General features: G+C 47.1%; 1 protein-coding gene across 2 annotated transcripts; it reads right to left on the bottom strand.

Moving 5' to 3' along the window:
* Positions 1-2,681: 2,681 nt before the first annotated feature.
* On the bottom strand, positions 2,682-13,139 carry NOC4L (nucleolar complex associated 4 homolog). 2 transcript variants are annotated; one of them, XM_063351232.1, is made up of 16 exons: positions 13,000-13,139; positions 12,749-12,869; positions 12,512-12,618; positions 12,128-12,235; positions 11,432-11,581; positions 10,710-10,809; positions 10,372-10,406; positions 10,211-10,261; positions 9,562-9,673; positions 8,844-8,904; positions 8,197-8,307; positions 6,716-6,879; positions 5,853-5,935; positions 4,817-4,930; positions 4,450-4,513; positions 2,682-4,355 (listed from the first exon to the last, which is right to left on the bottom strand). In XM_063351232.1, exons 1-16 carry the CDS (start codon positions 13,093-13,095, stop codon positions 4,294-4,296), a joined length of 1,539 nt encoding a protein of 512 aa, XP_063207302.1. In that variant the 5' UTR covers positions 13,096-13,139; the 3' UTR covers positions 2,682-4,293. The 2 variants fall into 2 exon arrangements, with proteins under 2 accessions (XP_063207302.1, XP_063207303.1); XM_063351233.1 differs by having other exon boundaries at positions 2,682-4,513.
* Positions 13,140-13,630: the final 491 nt, after the last annotated feature.

Genomic DNA, 13,630 nt, shown 5'->3' with positions numbered 1-13,630 from the left:
TGGTCTTCCCAAACAGCTCGAGTTTTGCTCCTCTTGGGTGCATGCAGGGTGGTGGCTTCGAAAATGACACAGAAGCAAGGCTTAGCCCTGAAGCTGGCCATACACTAACCCAGCCGCAGGTGCCTTCTACCAGCTCTGAAGAGAAGTTTCCCTCTGTTTTTCTCTCTTTTGGCTCTACCCACATGCACCATTTCTCACTTTTTAGTGATGAAAGCGTGGCCCAGGGACAGGGCTAAGAATCTGCAGAAAAGCAAATCTTTTTATTAGCAGACCTAGAATTTCCTTCATAAACCACACTAAGATAGACTCTTGGCTTTCTAATAGCAGTAAATCTCCAAGTCCAATAGACTTCAGTTAATGAATATTGATTATGGTAGTGCTGGAGAAGGCTGGTGTCGGTCGAACTGCGATGCCGTACCCCTCTTTGCCCGAGCAGGGCTGTAAATTACCTGAGAGCTCGTTTGTTTTTCAAAACTAGGTAGTGGAGAACACAGTGGTTATGGCTGTGCTGCAGCTTTTGCTGCCCCAGAGCTGGGCAAGTACCTTAATGCTAATTGCAGCTGGTCAGTGAGGCTAAGCATTTTTTACCGGGTTTTTTTAAGCACTTGGGAGCCTGTGGATCTGGCCCTTTTGGAACTAAGACAGGATTTATCAACTCAGCGTCCAGCTCCTGCACACTGAGGGGCTCACCCGCAATCCAGGGGGCAGAGGTGGACTCCCAGGTGGGTGAGACGAGGGGCAGGGGATGCTGGTTAGGCAGTTCCTAACACGCTCCTTGAGCCAGCTGAACGCACGGTGTGAAATGAGAGCTATTTTATATGGGCAAGTCTAATTTCTTGGAGGACTACTGCCAGCCTGCCACCAAGCACACTTACACTGTGCTGGAAGAGGACAGGCACCGGCTCTACCTGAGGCAAGCCTGCCCCAGGCCTCCGGCGGGCATTTGCACTTTTCCATCTGTTTCCGCATGTAAATGCACACTTCCCTCTATCCCCCAATGGATATCTTAAAAGTGAGAATCCAAGCTGATGAACAAACACACCACGGTCACCTGGGCCTTTGACTCACAAGACAAACCTCATCGTGCCCTTGATGAGGGGCTCTATCTATTACCTTCAGGCTGGAATGACTCTGAATGGCCTTCAAACGAAGGAGAGCTCAGGAAAACGAGAGCTCAGGAAAACGAGCCAAGGGCAGCCCACTGCCACGCACAGACCTTATCGCGTCCTCTGGTGGGGGACTGAGGCAGTGACGGGTGGGGAGGCCGGGGAACTGGTTCAACATTTTCATAAAACTATCTTTTATGCTCAACTGAGGTAACCCAACAACAACAAACCCCAGAACAACCCCCTCCCCGCTCCCCACATCCGATAAAAATCAAGTAATAACAGGAGTGACTTACGCGCTCTCTGCCTGGTACTTCCATCTGGCCTTCCAGTTAATACCCGCTATGATTAAAGCATCTATAATCTGCGGTCTGTGGAGACCTGTAGAGCAGCAGCGGCGGCGGCTGTGCAGCCTGATAAGGGTTGTTCACTCAGTGCAGATGAAACTTTTAATATTTATAGCTGCTGATTTTTTTTCCTGATGCCTCCCTATTGAGGGGAGGGGGGTGAAAGTTTAAAGATAAAAGCTTGATGAAAGACCAGGTGGAATGTTTTTCCAAGGACAGGCAGGGGCTTAAAGCTATCTCCACCTAAGAGCGGTTTAAGAACGCTGCTTAGGCAAGCGTGGCATCAGAGATGGGGGATGAAGCCTCTGGAAGACCTTCAAGGCTTGTCTAAAGTGCACCCAGGCTGAGCTGTAAGCTCCTCCGAGCCGTCTGTGGGCTGTCTGGTCTGCACCAAGCACAGGGAGACGGCGCCTGGGGCTGCCAGCCATCGCCACAAAATAATTAAGTCACTCCAGGTCAGCGGCACATACTTTAACTAAAGCGCTAACAGCAATTCCAGCTCAGCACTGAAATATGCCGAGATCCTAAACCAGACTGTGTCAGCCTAACCCTCGTCTCAACGTCAGCAGGAGCAGCGCAGGTCAGCACACAGGGGACCGGGAACACACTTGAAAAAATAAATTGCATTTTGCTCCAATCAAGTCACGGTTAATTGCAGTAGAGTACTTAGGACCCATTGCTGGTGAAACACTGAAGATGCTGGTGCCTTCGCAATCTTCCTCCTGGGAAATAGCAAAACCTCCCATTTCCAGCAGCATCCCTTTTCCAAGTGGATTGGTAATATTCTCGTTGGTGGCAATCTGGCCTCAGAGCAAGAAGGCTCTGCCCACCAGGCAGCAGCAGGCCATATCGCAAGGCAGAAGCAGGTACTTTCCACTACTGCCCAGCGACTCCCTCTGCCCCCCGTGCAGGGTATCCTACAGGAGACCCCGGGACGGCAGACGGAGGCACGCAGCTTACACAGTCCTTTGGACGCCACCTTGACAGAAAGATTCTGTTTACCCTCCGTCCAGACACAGGAACCCAACCCAACTCCCCCATTTTCAATACCATGAGACCCAGACTTGCCCCATGCTCAAATGGTTTGATATTTGTCCATTAAAAAAAAGAATCCTGACACCTCTGGGTGTCAATATTATGAAAGATAGGAATAACATCACCCATCAGTAATTTCAGATAGATGTAACTGGGCCAACCAACCTGAGTAAAACAAGAAGATGCAAAGGTATTCAATATATATATTCATTCTTTCGTTTCCATATTCAATATATTCATTCATTTAATCTGAAAGACATTACACTTATACACTTCTTTCAAAGGTGGTTATGTGGTCCTCATTAGCATCAGAGCACTTCAAAATGTTTAATAAACACATACATACAACGTACATATGGTATAGGGAGATAGGTTTTAGAGCTGAAATACAAGGCTTGGGTGAACTTGAACTGAGGGCTCTCAAATTTTAAGTTATCTCCGCCCCTCTGCCTTCCTACCATGAATACCAGAAGTCAAAGAAAAAAGAGAAGCAGGCTGGACAGGGAGAAGATGGGATTGCTTTTTCACAAGAGAAAAACAAAGATAAAGACTTCTTAAAAAACAAAACCCAAATGCTGAAAAACACTCCAACTAAATTCAAAAAGTATCAGAGAAAAGAGGCAGAGCTCTATATTCCCAGGACACATCCATTGTTTCGAAAGCACGAAGAGAACTGGATGAAGAAAACATAATACGTGCTGTCTTCAAGACAGCTGCAGTTTTCCTTGACTTACAGACCTGTCTGCCAGAAATTATATTTCTTGGCCTCCACGTTCTCCTTCACAAAATACAATTCCAAAATGTGCAAGCAGAGCTAAAGGCTAACGAACATTAAGTTGTTGAAAATTATTTAAAAAAAAAAAAGTCCTGAGTTTATCTGCGTTCTTAATAAGGAGTTTATCTCCAACTGAAAACCTTGGGCAGGGGGCAAGGGGGTGAGAACCTCAAACCCTATCAGAAGGAATTTCTGCATGACTTCTGGAACTGTACGGAAAAATCTAAATTAACAAAACCACCCAGTATCAGCAGACTGGTTAAAACTCTTTAGCACCTGGATACACACTGGCCAGAGCCCCTACAACATTTGCAGGCGGCACGCAAAAGTACATTAAGCTGCTTATCATTCTGAAGCAAGAATCAAGGATTAGACAAACCTCCCACTGCACATCAGTTGGCCTCCCTGGCTACAGCAGTCACCACGATTACCCTCATTTCCAAAGCTCATGAGCATTTTGAATTAAAAAACCTTACAGCATGAGATAGATGTACATGAAGAAACATCTGCAACGCTTCATAGATGAATTACTGAGCATCATCTATGAGTTATTTTCTACAAACCTGAGCTTTCACTACCTCGAAGGTGGGAGTGTTGAGTACATAGAATCTAAACATCCCTCTGAAGACATGAGTTTAAAAGTGTACATAAAAAAATACAATTAGAATATCATCAGGTGTTCACTGCTATGTATTGAAGTCACTTGCTACAAACAGGTCATCACTGTAAAAAGTAACACATGTGAAAAACAAGAGCAGTAGTCAGAGACCACACTTCCCCTCAGTCCCATCGAGTGGCAGCAAGATGGTTTGTCTAGGCAGTCACCGATCACAGCCAGCACCAGCAGCTTTGGAGAAAAGGGCTGGAATCTCAGCGATGAACAGGTCCAGAAAACTTTGCTCTGAGGGAAAATCCCTCCCAAGTATCAGGCGGCAGAATGCAAGTGTGAGAAACAAAGGGAATTCCATCCACGGGTAGTGGCAAAGGTCACTGAAGGCGGCTGCACCTTTCTCAAGCGGTCCAGCTCTCATCACACGGAGATACCTCCAAGGCAGAATTGCCCAGCACAACGCGTGAGCTTTGTGCACATCCCTAAGATCAGCCAGTTGTGCAGATGTTTGTGAGAGATCACATCAATCTAAAGAGAAGTGCTCTGCAAAAATATCATTTTTCTTTCCAAACAAACCTCGTATTTGCTCAAACTCCAGGGGCACATCAGCAGCCTTTTTCTTTACTTCTTTATCAAAAAGCTACAAAGAAAAAAATAGATGATATTGGCAAAAGTCAGTACAAGCTTTTCACCCTGGCTGATACCACTGCTCACTCTAACCTCTTAAAAGATCCAGCAATAAGCCTTTTATATAAAAATCCATCCCTGTCACCACTGCTGCCTCATGCTCCATTATTTAACATTTTCCCATTTTCCCTGGCTCTGGGTAACCAGAAGTTAGCCTAGGTCCCTCCCCAGCAGCAAGGCTGACACAGCTACAGTGCCCAAAAACCAATCTCCTCTCCACTGGTTCCAATCACTCCAAAAGACACAGACACGCTACCTCGTAAGCTGAGAGCTCCAGGAGCCCCGATATGTCATCCTCTATTTCAGACAGCGACTGGTTCAGGACAGCAGCCGCCTTGGCCACATCCGGGTGATAATGGTTTTGTAGACACTGCAAGAGCAAGACAAACAGGAGATGGCCTGGTTAGTACAGGGTGACATACCTATCTGCCCTCCCACACGGGGATCTGCCCTTTGTTGGTCAGATCTTCAGTGAACATCAGATTCTGGCAGAGGAGGCAAGTTTGCTGTACTGTGCTACTACAGGGCTTCAAGAAATCCTGATTTCAGCCATCTTTCAAATGGTCAAAGGTCCCCTCCACCTGGTCTGCATCCAGCTCCAGACAGACTCCTCCACAGGCCATGCCTACAGCACACAACCCAATTCTGCCACCTCCCACAGCCCCGACGTCACATCCGAGCTCCTGCCCTCTGGGCTTCCTGCTGTCACACAACATTCTTGTTGCTGCTTCAGTCCCTTACACAAATCCCTTGTAGTGTTTAAATGGAAAGTGATAATTCTGCCATTAAGGTTTTAGAAGCATCAGGAGTAATTTAACCAATTTCAGCCTTCGTATACCATCCTACAAACGATTCAGGCGAAAGGTGAACATTACCATCTTCTCCAGCATTTTTAAACCCATTTCTACAGGATGACCTAGCTGTACCCAATTAATTTCCATCAGTGCTCAGCAAGTTCCTCTCTCTCCCCTCCAAAGCAAATAAAAAGCCTCATACATTTGCAGCTATTTAGTCTGTTTCTGCTGTTAACTGCACGCTTTTCAGCTGCATGGTCAGAAGTGTGCTCACAAGTCACTTACTAATTAGCACGTACAATTTCTCCAGTGTGTGGAATCCTTTGCATCTTATGCTAGGATAGAAAAGGATGCAGAATAACAGATGAGCCAGAAACTCATCTCATTTGCATGACGTATGTCAGCAGGTTCCTGTAAGTGGGACTACGTGTGTCAAGGAAGCAGCAAGGGTGGAAGAAGCCCATACCAGACACAGATGTTCCTTTTTAGCTGACATACCCGAATCTCCCAGAGAGAGCTCTCCAAAGCCCTGCTTTCAGATGGCGACTCTTCCTCCATAATATATGGATCTTCTGACATATCTAAAGAAACAGAAATACAGAGCTAATTAACTTCTGCATGATATACATAATCTCAAAGGGATCACAGAGACCCAGAGCAATGCTGCAGCCAGAGCTGCTCCTTCCCAAGACATTTAGGGTCCAGGAACAAGCTGACACATTCCAGCATGACACAAGAGTCACTGTTTGCAACACTACAGAATCATAAGAGCACAGGGAGCAGGGCACAAGGAACTTGAACAGTCTCAGGCAAAGGGCATCTCAGGCAACTTCGAACGGTCACTACTGATGTTCAACACTGATCAGTTAAATCAGAGAGAGATGAAGTAAAAACTCGGGAGACTGCTAACGCCCCAGTGGGGCCACCTACACAAAAACACTACAGACAGAAACTGAGGAGGTCTCTGGTTTCTGCATTTGTTTTTTTTTTTTTCCCTTTTTTCTTTATAGTCTTGAGGTGAACAAGACAAGCTCAGTGTCTGGTACAGCTCCCCCCAGTTCTTTTGCACTTGGAAGTAGCCTGGGGCAGCGTGCCACGCTCAAAGCAACCCTCACCAGAGAACCACAGAGGCAGGGAGCCAACCGTGAGGCCCAAGGTCAGAGAGGAGCAACGCAGATAGGTCTTCACAGCCAGAGAACCTGCAGAAGCAGTCTGCTGGCTTTCCGCAAACTCAAGGGACAGAAGGATCCTTCTAGGACTCGGAATCGGGGCTGGGATCTCCCCTCCTCCTCCACAGGAATACTGCTCTTTATGCTGTCTGAAGGCATAATGCAAAACTCCCCTGCCCACCCTCCCCTTACCTTCTGGCCCATTAGGTCTGTGTACGAGCACTTTGCACGCCGGGTGCCTCCGAAAGAGATTACAGATGAAGGGAATGACCATAAGCAGAGCCTCGGGAGGAGCAGTGAGAGCCAGCCGAGAGAGGCGCTTTATAAATGCTGCCACCAGGTACGCTGGCAAGTGACTGTTGGAAAGCGGACAGAAAAAACCAGCATGTAAAAGTCGTAGCAAGTGAGCCAGCAGCCTCACCAACCCAAAGAGCAAGTCACGTTAAAGATCAGTGGGGCTCTTCAGATTTTTTGGGCTATGGAGTAAAGAGAAGCTGTAAGAATCTTGGTTTCAAGCAGTAACAGAGGGTCTTGTACACTCTCTGGAACAAATCTGGGGGCATTTCCATTCAGTGCATGAATAATCTCAAATCACTGTGATTCAATCCAGATGCATGGCACCACTCCAGGCGCTCACTGTAGCCAAGCACAGCTCTTGTACATGGTCATTCACGTGTCAGTCTTTATTCAGTCCTTCTATAAACTTCAGACTGCTTGGCCAGGCAACCTTGATTATACTCTCCTAATGTTGTTTTGTGGGTTTAATTAATACACGGGCCATGGTGTTAAATTTATACTAATACTTCCAGGACTAAAGTAAGCAGTACAGCTGTTAATGGGAACATAAAGCTGCTGCAATATAAACGTGCAGGACAGTTTTTTTTATGGTAAAAATGCAAATTTCTAACAGCGATCAGCTCATCTAGGCATTTTCTTCAGGTCAGAAGAGCTGTGATGAAAGATGACAATTTGCAGCCACTCAGCCTTCAGCCCTAGGGCTCGCTACACCTGCAAGGCTCAGCAAAGCCACCCCACAGGACACCGTCTGTCAGATCTCGTTACTGCCTCCAAAGCACACTATGAATACAAGGGGGGGTGATATTAAGTGCCTAGTGCTGAACTGTAAAGCGTTACTCTTGGTTTATTTTATAACATATGATGGCAACTATATGACCAGCTGCTTATCTAGTTTCTTCCCTGTGTACAACGAGTTGACATCATCAAGACAGATTGTCAAACACTTTATATTTCAATCTTACACGTCTGCAAAAGGTCATCAATTTATCAACAGCTTTATGATCTATAAAAAGCCTTCAAATGTTACTTTTCCATATTCATAAAGACAGACACAAAAATCATCACTTTCAGCCAAAGTGGAATACTGATCAAAATACATCCATAATCATTTGCAGATCAAACTCCAATAACTAACTGCGTTTTTGCCTTCTGAAACTAGACGGCTGTGTGGCAAATCTTCAAAAATAGCACATGAAAAATTACACAACACTACACTGACACTCTTGGATTCGGTTTTCTTGGTAAAAATGAATCTAATCCAGTAGGAACACTGAATACATTACATCCAGACATGTGGGGGACTTCAAAAACAGCCTCTGGCCAACAAAAAAGCAAAAGGAAAATATGTGAGCATACATAATAAAGATGCTACTTACGATGAAGACAAAAACAGATCAGCCAAATGGAAAAAGCGGGCTCGGTACTTCACGTGGTATATAGAAGGGTCTAAAAGACTGTACAGTTTTTTGTAAAAGTCAGGATACTCCCTGTTAAAAAAAGAAAATGACAACATCTGTTGTGATGTACAATGGGACTACACCGTGTCTAAATGTTCCTATGCTTTCATTACAGCCTACCCCAGAACACTGCTGTGCTCTGTTTAGCTTTCTTAGGCTTCTCTCCACAGCCACCACTTGAAAACAAGGTGAATTTATGGCTCTTGCAGTGCCCAGCCATTTTGGGGATGTGAAGCTATATCCATGGACTGCAAATGGTATGGGATCCAGTGAAAGTCACACCAAAAACTATGGCTTCACTGTGTAACTAGATCAATAGAAATCGATTTTCAAGCGCTGAGCAACTACAGGCTGGAGAAGAGGATATTTAGGCTCAGCTGAAAAAAAAAAGGTCAGACTATCAAGAGCTCAGCATCCAAACAGCTGAGCCTCTTGTGCAGAGTTGGAGTTGCTCATGGGGAAATTTTAAAGCCTGAAGGCATGGAGAACCCATTTCAGTTGCTTTTACATAAAAATATAAATGCAAAACCCTATGCCCCTTCCAACAATATGCTCTTTTTACTTACAGATTATGCTGATGAATCAGAATAAATAATCCATTTAAGGCTAGAAGACTGATTGCTCCACCTGTAAGAAAGCAGGCAGGTAGCAACACAATAAAAATTGGGGAAAAAAAAAAAAAAAAGGAATCGGCTTCAACTTGTTTCTATTATAAAACCTTCCTAGAAGGAACACAAAACCAAAAGTACCTGAAATTAAAGCCAGCATGACAGTTGTAAAGTGACACAATTTCACCTAAAACCTCCCAGAGGTTCACAAGTTTCTCAGAAAGATTAAGCTGTAGTTTAGAAGAAAAGACTCTGAAACACCGAGACACAAAAACGTGCTGCAGAATCCCCCAAGAAAACCACACTGAGGAAGCAAAGGTATCATGAGAAAGGACATTTCTGTAGGCATCTGTGCATCGGGTGTCCGGATGCAGCCCAGATATCAGCAGTGCTGGCTGAATTCCGTATTTAAAAGAAATCACTCCAGTATTCTACTCTATTCACAGCCTTAAATATGATTTTCCCTACATATAAGGGGCAACAACACTGACACAGGTAAAAACATCTCACTTTCAGGGACAACAGAGCTCACCCTAGTTCCTTAGCTCCATCCCAGCCAAAAGTACATCTATTCCATCATCCAGGCCATGGCGCTACATCCAGCCAACCTTCCAAGTCCGTAAGTACCATGCTGCAGGTACATACCACAAAGGATTTAAAGCCTGTTTTCACTCACCTATGCCATAGGCTGCCGTCAAGAAGTCTATCATGAGAGTGGGTTCATTCATGTAAGGCAGGATGGAGTCATGCAGAATCACAAGAACTTTTTTGTACAGGCCAGTGGGTAGCTGTGAAGACGAAACAATACAGTGAAACAATCATTGCAGGGAGAACTCAGAGAGCAACAGCAACCCATGGCTGAAAAAGGCAACACACAAGCAAAAGGGGATGTGCCAGGACAATACAGAACGGCTCACAGCAGCAGTTCCCAAATGGGAGAGTTTACAAGTGACACGTGACAAGTTCATGCAAAGAAGCTGGTGCCCACAACTAGAAGTGTCATCACAGCTCAGAGGGGAAAGTCACCAGCGAAAAGGCTTGGGAACCCTCAAATCACGAGCAGAGGTCGTTATGCTGCAGGCCACTCCTTATGGTCAGATTTGTTTGAGGCGGGGAAAAAACGCCTAAGAGTAAGAACAACCAGAACGTATAAGGTCATGTTTCTTGGCAGGAGAACGATCCAACAGAAAGGGTGACTGGGCTGCTCTCATCCCACATTGAAAGCACAGCGAGGTCCTACCAGGAGCTCCATGCAAGGGCGGGGGCAGCCTCTGAGGATTAGCAATTGAAGAGTTACACAGATCAGTGGCAGCAGCAACACTCACCTTGTGCTTCAAAAAAATGAGCCACATTTTTTCAAACGCCTGCTTGTGTGCCTGAAAAGAGAATTGCAAACAGTGAGTTAAACACACTGGTGTAGATAAAGTTCTATTTTAAGTAAATAAAATTTCAACTCTGCAGTTGAAAGCAGCAAATGAACAGTTACCTGCAGCTTCGACACTTTCAATTCCTCCCAGTTATCTAAGAAGAAAGGAAAAATGGATGTTGAACTTGAAATGGGATGTTTAAGAAATTAAGATGATCCTTTTTTACTTAGTACTTTGATACCCTAAAAATTTGGGCTGAAGTCCTTGTCTCGATACAAAGCCATGACTGAACCCACCGTAGACAGAGGAATGTGGATTTTGTAATACTGTTTAGAATCACTGTGATCACAGAAGCAGATATTTTTTATTAGCAAATGATAGTATAGTCTTTACACAACAAAAATCTTAAACCTGATTTTCCCTTTCATACACAGGTCATCATGTGGAGATTACTAACCTTGCTTCACCATAAATTTGACCATGTCGGACTCTTTGTTTGGCATGTTAATGGGCGAAATGAGGGAAAATACATTCTGCTGGTAAAATGGCAGCGGCCTCTGAGGAAAAAAGCATATAATCAAACACGAAGCAAGTTCCACAACAGATAGCAAGATGCTGGACTTCGATATTGCCCTATTTCCCAAGCACTGAATATACTTAGGAAAGAAAAAGGAAAGGAAAAATGCTGACGGCTAAATTACATACTAGTGTATTCTCTATTGCTGCCTCATCCTGGAGTATTACTTGTTCACCTAACACAAAACTTATCTCTGAACTAATTCTGTTTAACAAAAACTGGTGGATTACATTAAGGAAAACAGACTCTTCTTCTCTGCACCACAGAGAGAACAGAATTAAGAGTTCTGTGTGTGACACCCACCCTGCAGCGATTTGGGTAGTACAGAAGCTAGAGCCCAGATGAGAAGGATCTGCAAGAACACCACTTTGTGTCTTAAACTACTTCCAGTTTCAGACTGAAGACATTCTTAGCATAATTGACACGCATTGTGAGCAAGAAAAAAAATATTTAAAAAAAAAAATCAATGCCTTCAAGTGGGCACACTCATTCCTCTTGCTTCCAAAGTCTTTCCATACACCACTGTCCTCCCCGCCTCATGCACGAGATACACGTTTCAGAGCAGTTTATCCAGACCCAACTCAACAGCAAAAATTTGTTACCTCTTTTGTCTTTTGCATGACTTGTCCAATACTCTCAGTGACCGCCTTTATGACAAAGTACCGAATGTCATCATACTCCATATATTCTTGAAAGCGAGAGATCAGGAGCGAAGCATCCTCGTTTAAGGGAAGTAAGCCATCAACAACTACCTAACAAAAGGTTTGTAGAGGAAAGGAAGTCAGTGTCTTACAGTACTGGAGCAGACAGTGAGCTGTGGTGGCTGACGGCACCCCTCATTTTTCTGAAAGGCAGCTAGCACAGCCATGTGCGGCTTGCCCCACAGCAACGTTCACAAGCCATTCTGACAGGCCCTCCTGGCCTCCAAGATGGGCCCCTTCTATCAAAGATAATATCATTTAGAAAGGAGATGGTGGCTGATCCAGGGGCAGTACCTTCCCTGTCACCTCCCAATCCCTGCAAGTGAGGCCAGGGACTACAAAAAAACACCCCATAACTGGCACCTCATAAATACTCATGAGCCCAGCTCGAACCTGTACAAGGCAGCTGCTCCCACATCTGCAGGTACCACCTCACCAGGGACAGAAGTTCTAGGTGTCGGTACTCTCTAGGACACACCCTCCCTTCCCACTGAAAACCTCCTGGCTTGACATTTCAGTCCTGGAGAAGGTGAGCACATTGAGGTCGTGTGTGCCACTAGGTAACGACAAGAGGAGCTTTTCAGTTCTGCTCCTTACCTTGAGAAGTTCACGAGGAAAAGTTAAAGTCCCTTTCCACTCTACTTTGATCAAGGGATATCGTGCCTCCAACTCGACAAACTTCATGAGGGTGCAGAGTGACACTTCCTTTTGGAAAAAGAACAAAAGAAAAAAATCCCACCTCAACAAGTACACCAGGGGTCAGATCCAAAGGAGGTGACTTCTAAAAGAGGAACAATGAACTAAGTTGTTGTTCGTGGAGAAAGCTGCGTGCCTTTTACTGTCAGGCTGGTGAGCAGAGCTGGGGGCACCAGCAAGGTCTTACAGCCCTACCTGCCCTCCCACACTGAAATATCAGAGTGATAATTGCTTCTAATTCACCCCCAGGGGAACCCGTGTCCCAGCAGCAGGCTCAGGACCTACCTTCACCTGGAACACATGGTGGCCCATCAGCTCCGCCAGGCAATCCACGCACTCGTTGTAGCGGTGCCTCATCCATATCTTGTACTTGTCCTCAGCGCTGTAGTTCTCTGAAGGACGAAACACGGAGAAGCAGTGAAAGCCCGGACCGGCTAGGACGAGCCCCGGGGAGCCGCCACCCAGGCCCGGGGCCCTGCCTCTCCCCGGACGCGGCCGCAGAAGCCCCCGCTCCCCCCTCACCGGCCAGAGAGTCCTTCTCGGCGGGCAGTGGGCCGACGAACAGCTCCCCGCGCTCCAGCAGCGCCCCGAAGAGCCGGCTGCAGGTCCTGGCGGCGCAGAGGACCTCCTCCTCCTCCTGGCCCTGCGGAAGAGAATCTCTGAGGAGAGGGCGCGGGCCGGCCCCGCCGCCAGCCACGGCCCTCAGCCCCAGCGCCGCCCCACCACAGCCCGCCCGCCCGACCCAGCCCGGCCCGGCCCGGCCCGGCCCGCACCGCCAGCAGCTCCAGGATCTCGAAGACGCGGTTGGCGTTGCCGCGGCTCTCCAGCACAGCCTCCAGGCAGCAGGCGAGCGCAGCGGCCCGCGCCATGCTGCCGCCGGAAGAGGAGGAGGAGGAGGCGCAGCGGAGGCCGCTCCTCCCACAGGCGGGGCCGGGAGGCCACCGCCCCCTCCCACAACCCGAAAACCCCATCTTTTGAGGAAAAACACAGGCTGGGCGGAGGATAGATGGAGAGCAGCCCTGAGGAGAAGGACTTGGGGGTGTTGGCGGACGAGAAGCTCAACGTGAGCCGGCAACGTGTGCTCACAGCCCAGAAAGCCAACGGCATCCTGGGCTGCATCCCCACAGCATGGCCAGCAGGGCGAGGGGGGATTCTGCCCCTCTGCTCCGCTCTGGGGAGACCCCCCTGCAGCTCTGGGGCACCAGCAGCAGAAGGACACGGAGCTGTTGGAGCGGGGCCAGAGGAGGCCGAGGAGATGCTGTGAGGGCTGGAGCCCCTCTGCTGTGAGGACAGGCTGAGAGAGCTGGGGGGGCTCAGCCTGGAGAAGAGAAGGCTCGGGGGAGACCTTAGAGCCCCTTCCAGGCCCTAAAGGGGCTGCAGGAGAGATGGGGAGGGACTCTGGAT

Source organism: Chroicocephalus ridibundus, chromosome 13 (assembly GCF_963924245.1).
Source record: "Chroicocephalus ridibundus chromosome 13, bChrRid1.1, whole genome shotgun sequence".
Classification (NCBI taxonomy): Eukaryota; Metazoa; Chordata; class Aves; order Charadriiformes; family Laridae; genus Chroicocephalus; species Chroicocephalus ridibundus.
Note: the sequence above shows the minus strand (reverse complement) of the source record. Positions and strands in the feature narration are given on the sequence as shown.

Coding starts and splice junctions, on each gene's coding strand:
- NOC4L (XM_063351232.1), bottom strand. CDS start 13,095: ATGGCGCGGGCCGCTGCGCTCGCCTGCTGCCTGGAGGCTGTGCTGGAG. Junction 12,870..12,999: donor AGATCCTGGAGCTGCTGGCG/GTGCGGGCCGGG, acceptor TCTCTTCCGCAG/GGCCAGGAGGAGGAGGAGGT. Junction 9,674..10,210: donor TCATTTTTTTGAAGCACAAG/GTGAGTGTTGCT, acceptor TCGTCTTCACAG/CTACCCACTGGCCTGTACAA.